The following is a 7,863-nucleotide window of genomic DNA, read 5'->3' on the forward strand; positions in this document are numbered from 1 at the left end:
ACAAACAAGCGCATACCCCCCACACACACACACACTGATGCACACACACACACACTGATGCACACACACACACACTGATGCACACACACACACGCACACGACAATGGGCAGTCAAACAAATGAACAAGAGCGCACAAATTTTGCAGCTGTCAGTTGCACGAGCTTGGACACGAGGCACAACAGGAGGCACAAAGCAAAATTTTTATTTGCTGAACGAAAAAATAAAAAGAAAAAAGAAGAAAAACCAAGGAAAAACGAACCACAAAATTGTGGTATAAAATAATTTTTTGGTTCCCTTTTTAGTTGTCTGAGAAATGCAATGGCTGGCAGCCAAAAAGTGGGTGTGCGGGTGGGCGTGGTCGCAAATTGTTAAATGCTTAGATGTCTGCAAAGAATTCGTCGCCAAGAGGCGTTGGAAATGGATTTTCCATTTTCCGTCGCCGTCACGTATACGTAATATGGCCGATGGCAGCTGCCCAATGCCGAATGTATGCACCGCAAAGGGGAGTTTTTCGCGGGGAAATGGTTGTTGATAAATGTTTTTAGTTCGCCCACTCCATCGGTGGTATGAAAAATGGAGTATTGATAAATGGCATATTGTTTTAGTTAGCGACAAGTTTTCCGAGCTTGGCAAACAAATTATGACGAATGCAAGTGCATTAGCTACTAAATCTTTTGTAAATAAAACCAATAAACTCATGGAAGTATAATTTACTTTTCTTCTTTTGTAAAATATGTTTATTTTCAAGCTGAGAGAATATAATTACATTTTTACATTCTTAAAAGCCACTAAAAGGTAAATTAATTGATATTCACAATTTTATATAACTACTCGGCAACTGTAAACTAATAGGCTACACATCCAGACATTCATTAAATATATATTTTTACGTTGTTGAAGTACTTCAGAGACCAATAGAATATGTGGTATCTTATAAAAACAATATGGTTGCCAGGCTATTTAACATATGACCGCACTATGCGAGAATCCTAGGCAGTTGTAATTACGCTTACAATCAGCAGCTAATAAACCTCAAAGCAGCCATTAAATGCAATGACTGCTTAAAGCGTTAAGCACACACACACACACAGCAACACTGACACACATACACTCACAGCACTCGAAATATGGCCACGTTATCCTTTGTTGTTACTGCCAGTGAGGCTCCTTTGGCCAGGGTCACATTTAATTGTGCGCCATGTTCAACAGGCCATTGTACATGCGTATTAAATGTAATTAACTCATTATAAATGATAACGTGGTCGCAACGAGTCGCCTCAGGTATGTCTCAAGCCGCCGAAGTGTCCGCCACACAGCCACGCAGCCACCGAGGACGAAGGACATGGGAAGGACCCTCCGCCTATGCCACGCGGCTGTCACAGCTAATTTAGCCGGGCAGGCAGCAGAACAAACGTGTTAGGTTGCCACCGTGCTGGGGGTAAATGCGGAATTATTACCGGAAAAGGACAATGAGCCGCACTGGCTATTACTCAGGTTGGGGGCCACGCAGGACTAGGATTTCCTCGCTCCAGGACGTGGTAATAAAAACTCTTTTATGCGCTCGAGTGTGCCGCTCCCAGTGATATTTGGTTTATTTTATAGTTTGTCTCTCGCTTTATTTTCACACTCTTGCCACCTCGAGCCATCCTTTTAATTATGTAACACGCGCCGCCACTGGAGTGTTGCCTTACGCACTTCGGTCTTCGCTCTTCGGTCTGCGGTTCTTTTTGGTGGCAAACATTTCCATTTTCCTGCCACCACTTTTCCGCACTGGGGATTTTCCCGCACTTCCGTTGGCCAGTAGTTGCGTGTCCTCCACGTGTGAACTTGATTCAGATAAAGCGAAAATTCTGATAAGTTTAATTGCTATCCTAAACGGTGACAAAGCGTTTGTCCCTATTTACATGGATATGTGAGTAGCCACAGTTTAGTAAATTCCATTAAAAATATTATATGCCTAAGTGGTTATGGGCACACGCATTTTGCACATTTAATTCGTTACCACATTTACGTGCCATTTAATGTAATATACATTTTAATACGACTGTAGATTTCACCATTTAAATAAAGGTTTATCCAAAACCAGACCGCAGTAACTGACCAATTATAATTATTTTAGTAAAAAAAACAAGTATTTCTAATGAATTTAATTTAGTCCGGGTTTGCAGCTGGCTAAAATTCCTGGAAGCTGTGAAAAACTCAATTCAAACTTTAAGGCAATTACAGATAAGTTTAATTGGCAAAGTGCTTTGGTTAAATGATGACAAAGCACTCGCATTTTTCAAGCGCAAATCATTTGTGTTTTCTTCCCGTTAAAGGAAAATCCGTCAAGAAAACTTAAAAAAAATATGTTGAATTCAATTCAAGTCTTGAAAACAGAGGAGAGTCAACGAGGGAGAAGAGTAACTGCCAACATTTAGCATCAATAGCCGCATTTGCTTATATCAAGTGAAAACTTTCTTATCGGCAGCACAGCGGCAACTTCAATGACAAATTGAGACAGCTATTTGGATGTGGATGTGGATGGGGATGTGGTGGTGCAGCAATGAGTGCGAAAAGAGCCGAAAAGTTGGCTAACACATACATACGTATATAGATTGGTTTGTCGCTGTGACAACTTGCCACTTTGAGCACGTAAATTTCTGTCGTTTCTCGCCTTTTGAATTGATAAGAAAATTCATAAAATTTCCTCGAATCGCAAAAAGAAAAAGGAAGTGAATGGAGATGGGGATGGGGATGGGGAAATGGAAATGGAAAAGGTCGGGCCAAATTCAGAAAACGCAATCCGACTCAAGTGTGTCAGCAGCCGTGAAAGTGGCATTTGAGCCAGGCTGCAAACTTTTGCTTTCGCAACTTGCTAATCTAATGAACAATTGTGGCTGCAGGCCACCTTTAACACCTCCTTGCCCCCAGGACGAACTCTGCGTGAGCTCCGACACTCCAGTGCCTCCTGTTCCTCCTCTGCCTCCTGTGCCACTTGTGCTGCCATTGGCAGCCCCCGGAAACTTTGTGCACTGCAAATGCACGGAGATTAAAACGAAAATTAAACTCGATCTGGAATGTCAAACGGGTGCCATTTTTTCGGGCCCTGCCCGCCTAATTGAATTTTCCGTCAACGGTTTCGGCAGGAATTTAATGCAATTTGGAGAGTTTTTTAAATTGCAAGCAAAGTTTGCAGACGACGAACTCAAACAAGTCAACAGTCAACTTAATTGTCATAATTTGTGTTTACAAACTTGACGAATGTGCTAAAATAAGAAAAAAACAGAAATGTGTGTAAAAGGCGAAAAGGAACCCAATGAGGATCCTGGGGCATATGTGGCCAGCTGGCTGAGCAAAGTTTGCCGCTCAAAACAAACTAACAAAGGCCAAAGCAAATAGAACAGTAGCGGCATCCGGGAGCAAGGATTCTGCTGTGGCAAGCGAAAGCCGAGCACAAAAGAAAATCAACCAAAAGAAAAAGGAGTAATCCAAGCTAGGACTCTGTCGTTCTACTACCCTTTCGATTTTTCACCACTCTGAAATCCCCAGAAAAAATACAAAAATTACAGTTCACAACATATTTTATTTTAGTTCGCAAAACAACTATTTGTATTCAGAGTTTCCCTTTAAAATACCAATAATCTGCCCATTCAAATACTCAGTACAAACAATTGACATTCCTATGGCATTAATACCAAAACAAATTAAAACAACTTTAATTTATTTATTATATATTTGACTAAGAAGTGTAGAGTACTATCACCCTTAACTGAGGAGGGCAAAAATATTATCACCTAAAAATACCACGGCGAGTGGAAGCCCTGAACTAAAATTGGACACTTAATGCTGGCAAGAAAGAAGACGACGTCAGAAGACAAATAAAGACTGTGCAAATAAAATCTAATAAAACCAAGGACACAAAAACTTGAGCCAAGCCTGTGAAAATGAGCTAAATGCTGCGAAGGAAGTGAAATGGGATGGGTGGGGCTGAGATTGTTAGGGCGAGGCGAGAGAGCAAATGAAATAAAGTGCCAGAAGTATGTTTCATTAGCGGCAGTTGCAAACCAGACAACAAACAAACCAAAGGACAATGGTCGTCCAAGGACACATGCTCCACTGGAGCTGCCTGATGAACTTCATACAGCCGGCAAAATAAACGAAGTTCCCTTCCCAGTAAACTTATACCGGCAGCAATTCTTGCTTACGCTCCAAACGAAAAGTCTGCATCTTTAAAAGGCGAGGAGAACCTTTAATAACTACGCTTACAAGACTAATTGTTTTAATTACATTTTCTTTTGAGCATGCAAGCGAATTCGAATTTAAGCATGAGAGACCGCCGGTCTGGTCGATTTGATCGACTATCAGATACCCATTACTCAGAAGAACAGATGGACATGCTAGTGATTCAGATGAAGAAGTATAATTTAAAAGGTCGGAAACGCTTCCTTCATCCTTTAGCCTTTAACTCTACGATTAACGGGTATAAAATGCTTAACAAATAAAATTAATACAAATTTGACAGTGTTAGGCATCGTCTTTAAATTCATTCATTTCCAAATATTCAATACAAATTGCCGATTTCGTTATCATAAAACGGCCAAGTGTTATTTGATGATTTGTTTATCTTATCTTTTCCATATGTGTTCATTCCAAAACTTTGTTATTTTTTTTTGTAGGCAGACCTCTTTGCAAGCCTTTTCGCTAATAAAGTGCCCGCAGGGTTCCTTTTCAGGAGTCACAGGATTACAAGTGCGAGCATTTTGGTCGAATACCCAAGTATTTTCCTCGACGCAGGGGTTTTCTGCTTTATGCCGCCTGCAAAGCGCTTTTAATATTCGAATAATGTTAGGAAGCAACGGCAAGTTTATTAATTGAACTTACTGGTTCTGATTGAGACGACATCCTTAAACATCGTATTGAAGAGCAGTACATACAATATATTTAAGGTATACATGGTAACTTGTGAAGTAACAGAGAGAGAGAGAGAGTTCCTGAGAATCTTAAACGACCTAATGTGATAACCATTGAAAATGTAATTTCTACGGATATAGATCATTATCAATAACAGTTAGCTGATTTGTACAAATGAAAGAGCATACATATATCGGAAAGAAACTGCTCATCTGATTTACCAAGTGTGCTTTAAGCAAAAGTCCTTGCATCCCTTTTCGCCATCGAAAAAGCCACATGGCTCCTCATTCTTGTGAACACGATAGCATTTACGAGTACGCTCGTTGTAGCTCCAAGTGTTGTCTTGATAACAAGTTATTGTACCGCCCGTTCGCCTGCAAACAGCTTTACAAATATTTCATATATATCTACATTAAATAATCGAATAGGGCTCTTACTCTGATAAACTGGACCTGAAGCGTAAGTTTGGCTCCATGCAAAGAATGACAGAGCCTGTACAAAGAAAACCCTTTGGACCTTCATTTCACTGCTAACTAAATCAAGAGTACAGCGGAAGCCACCATAAATGAAATCTTTATAGTTAGAAACCGTGACCAATTCTTAAATGTCAACTGTAAGAGTTGACAACAGAAAAGCAAGTATATTTTAAGGCAACTTTCGAACATATAACTCCAATTGGGATATTGTCCACGATTCCTTGGCGCATATTTTTTCGCACGTGTCCATCACGTGAAAGAATCCACAAGGCTGCATTAAATATCGGGAGATCACACATTGATTCTTTTTCTGGTCCCAATAATATGTTTTCATTTTCTGGCAAGGGGGTCCAGAACCTGGCTTGAAGCACAACTCTGAAAGTAATAAACTTTCGCCATTTAATTCTTCATTTATGGTTAGTCAAAAAACAAACCGGCTATTATGTTTTCCTCATCTTCCTTGTTCCCATGACAGACCAATAGGAATAACAGCAAAATGAAGAACTTCATTTCGCCGCAGCTGCAACAGTTTTAACTCAAAAGCAATGATATATTTTCATTTAATAAGCTTATAATGCAGCGTGACAAACAAAATGTTCCCTTTTATAAATATGTGTGTTTAAATTTTAAAGCAATAGAAGGGAAAAAGGTCGAAAAGGTGCGTTTATTCAGTAGGATTCATCCTACTGTCATTTGACTGAGCATCAAAGTATCTTTGCGCACAATAGTTCGCTTTTGTCGAACCATTTTCAAGGCAACAATGGCAGTTTAATCTTATTGCGGCACGCAAAGTTTGAAAATAGAACAATGAACAAGCAAAGAGGCAGCAAAATAAATAAAAAAAAAAAAAATTAACCGCGAAATGCCGCAAGTGCTGTCATAAATTTTAAGCGATTTTTTAATGGCCACAACGTCTAGTTTTCACATTATGCTCGCTCTTCTGGTTCTCTGCGTTTTAATAACATTTTATGTGCGAGAAGGCAACGCCGTCGAGTCACGATATTTCAATTATACGCTCAGTATGAATTGTGTGACGAATAATGGTCTTAAGCAATGAGAAATCATTTTTAAAATTACAAGCACATACATGGACACAGTAATTCACTTGTTAAATATTTCAGCATTTATGCCACAGTTGATTCGTTTAGTTCACTCACATGGCCTAATCGCTTAATTAAATCGTATCATTGACTATAAAATTGTGGGCAAAATCCACTCAAGCAAATAAACTGTCAGGCCCAAAACTCAAAGCACTTCAGAGCAACCTTCAGCAGATCGGCGGTAACAATTTCCCTCGTTATTAATCTCCATTAATCAAACGAACACACACACACACGGGCAGCAGGGTAAACACTTCTCGAATGGGCAATTTAAAGGAACTTAGAAGGCTTAGCCAGGATAATCGGTGGGTGAGGTAGGCAAAAACTAAAACTAAAACAAGAACACAGTTTCTATACAATTATGCATGAGACATTAGGGATAGTTTTGACAATAACTCAAGCAAAAGAAACTTTATGTGTGTGCCTGGGCTCATTATGCATACTTGAATGATTTGCTGCTTATAAGTTCTGCGGACTCGTAATTCGAAAATTATATGTGTGGCTTTAATTGCTCACTCAGTTGGACTGAAATGTTGGGTCATAAATACGAGCCTGAAAATCGGTTAGTATCGCTTGGGTTTCCATATGATTATTAAACTTTACAAATTTGTTTTGAAACGTGATCTAAAAATAATAATAATGATTGTTTATGTGAATGAAGCCATAAAATTAGTGCACACTTTCATAATCCTGTTTTAACGCTACTCTATTATACACGTTTAAACAAATCTAGTTTACCCTTTTGCTCAACGAGGAACGGGTTATAAAAGTCAATTTCCAATAAATCCTGATTGAATGCATGAGCGGAAACTTTTTCTAAATGCTACCAAACGTACTTTGTTGTTCCAAATCAGATCAATTGGGCTTATTGATAGTATTGCTGATATAAAGTGCTGGATTTTTGTTGCTGAATTATTTATAAAGTCCAGCTATCAGAGCGGCTCACTCATGCTGGCGAAAAAGCAGAACTGCAGCCTAAAGGACACTCACACGAACACACACTCGTACGCATGGACGCATACATATGTACATGCACTCATGCTGGTTTGACATGTTTTTACAGTTGCATAACAAACAAAAAAAACCACGCCAGTCAGCCCAGTTAAAAACGGAGGGGATGGAGGGAGGGATGGGGGGTTGGGGGTTGGGCAAAGCCAAAAAGACTGCAGGCAAATGTAGTGACAGTTAACATTAACACCAATACAAGCGTAAACATATGCTTACACGGAAGGAGGGTGGTGTTGGTGTGCAATTGGGAGTTTAATGTGTGTGTGTGAGTGAGTGTTGTGTGTTCGATTGCATATGCAGATCTCCTAATGAGCCGCCATTGCAATGGATTGCAACGGAGTGGATGTTTGTTGCCGGATGCTTGTGTTTGTGTTTGGCCGATGTA

General features: G+C 39.7%; 3 protein-coding genes across 4 annotated transcripts; all 3 read right to left on the reverse strand.

The window, feature by feature from the left end:
* Positions 1-4,507: 4,507 nt before the first annotated feature.
* LOC122626091 lies at positions 4,508-4,999 on the reverse strand. Its single transcript, XM_043806215.1, has 2 exons — positions 4,865-4,999; positions 4,508-4,808 (listed from the first exon to the last, which is right to left on the reverse strand). Exons 1-2 carry the CDS (start codon positions 4,935-4,937, stop codon positions 4,609-4,611), a joined length of 273 nt encoding a protein of 90 aa, XP_043662150.1. The 5' UTR covers positions 4,938-4,999; the 3' UTR covers positions 4,508-4,608.
* Positions 4,657-5,456, reverse strand: LOC122626092. Of its 2 annotated transcripts, XR_006326687.1 has the most exons (4): positions 5,332-5,456; positions 5,087-5,278; positions 4,865-5,022; positions 4,657-4,798 (listed from the first exon to the last, which is right to left on the reverse strand). XR_006326687.1 is itself a non-coding variant. In XM_043806216.1 (2 exons), exons 1-2 carry the CDS (start codon positions 5,414-5,416, stop codon positions 5,112-5,114), a joined length of 252 nt encoding a protein of 83 aa, XP_043662151.1. In that variant the 5' UTR covers positions 5,417-5,456; the 3' UTR covers positions 5,049-5,111. The 2 variants fall into 2 exon arrangements, 1 of the variants encoding a protein (XP_043662151.1); XM_043806216.1 differs by lacking the exons at positions 4,657-4,798; positions 4,865-5,022 and having other exon boundaries at positions 5,049-5,278.
* A 35-nt stretch (positions 5,457-5,491) lies between these two features.
* Positions 5,492-5,916, reverse strand: LOC122626090. Its single transcript, XM_043806214.1, has 2 exons — positions 5,805-5,916; positions 5,492-5,745 (listed from the first exon to the last, which is right to left on the reverse strand). The coding sequence occupies exons 1-2, from the start codon at positions 5,878-5,880 to the stop codon at positions 5,540-5,542; spliced, it is 282 nt and encodes a 93-aa protein (XP_043662149.1). The 5' UTR covers positions 5,881-5,916; the 3' UTR covers positions 5,492-5,539.
* Between the last annotated feature and the right edge of the window lie 1,947 nt (positions 5,917-7,863).

Source organism: Drosophila teissieri, chromosome 2L (genome assembly GCF_016746235.2).
Source record: "Drosophila teissieri strain GT53w chromosome 2L, Prin_Dtei_1.1, whole genome shotgun sequence".
In the NCBI taxonomy this organism is placed as follows: domain Eukaryota; kingdom Metazoa; phylum Arthropoda; class Insecta; order Diptera; family Drosophilidae; genus Drosophila; species Drosophila teissieri.

Coding starts and splice junctions, on each gene's coding strand:
- LOC122626090 (XM_043806214.1), bottom strand. CDS start 5,880: ATGAAGTTCTTCATTTTGCTGTTATTCCTATTGGTCTGTCATGGGAAC. Junction 5,746..5,804: donor TGAGGAAAACATAATAGCCG/GTTTGTTTTTTG, acceptor TATTACTTTCAG/AGTTGTGCTTCAAGCCAGGT.
- LOC122626092 (XM_043806216.1), bottom strand. CDS start 5,416: ATGAAGGTCCAAAGGGTTTTCTTTGTACAGGCTCTGTCATTCTTTGCA. Junction 5,279..5,331: donor TTCAGGTCCAGTTTATCAGA/GTAAGAGCCCTA, acceptor ATATTTGTAAAG/CTGTTTGCAGGCGAACGGGC.
- LOC122626091 (XM_043806215.1), bottom strand. CDS start 4,937: ATGTATACCTTAAATATATTGTATGTACTGCTCTTCAATACGATGTTT. Junction 4,809..4,864: donor TGTCGTCTCAATCAGAACCA/GTAAGTTCAATT, acceptor GAATATTAAAAG/CGCTTTGCAGGCGGCATAAA.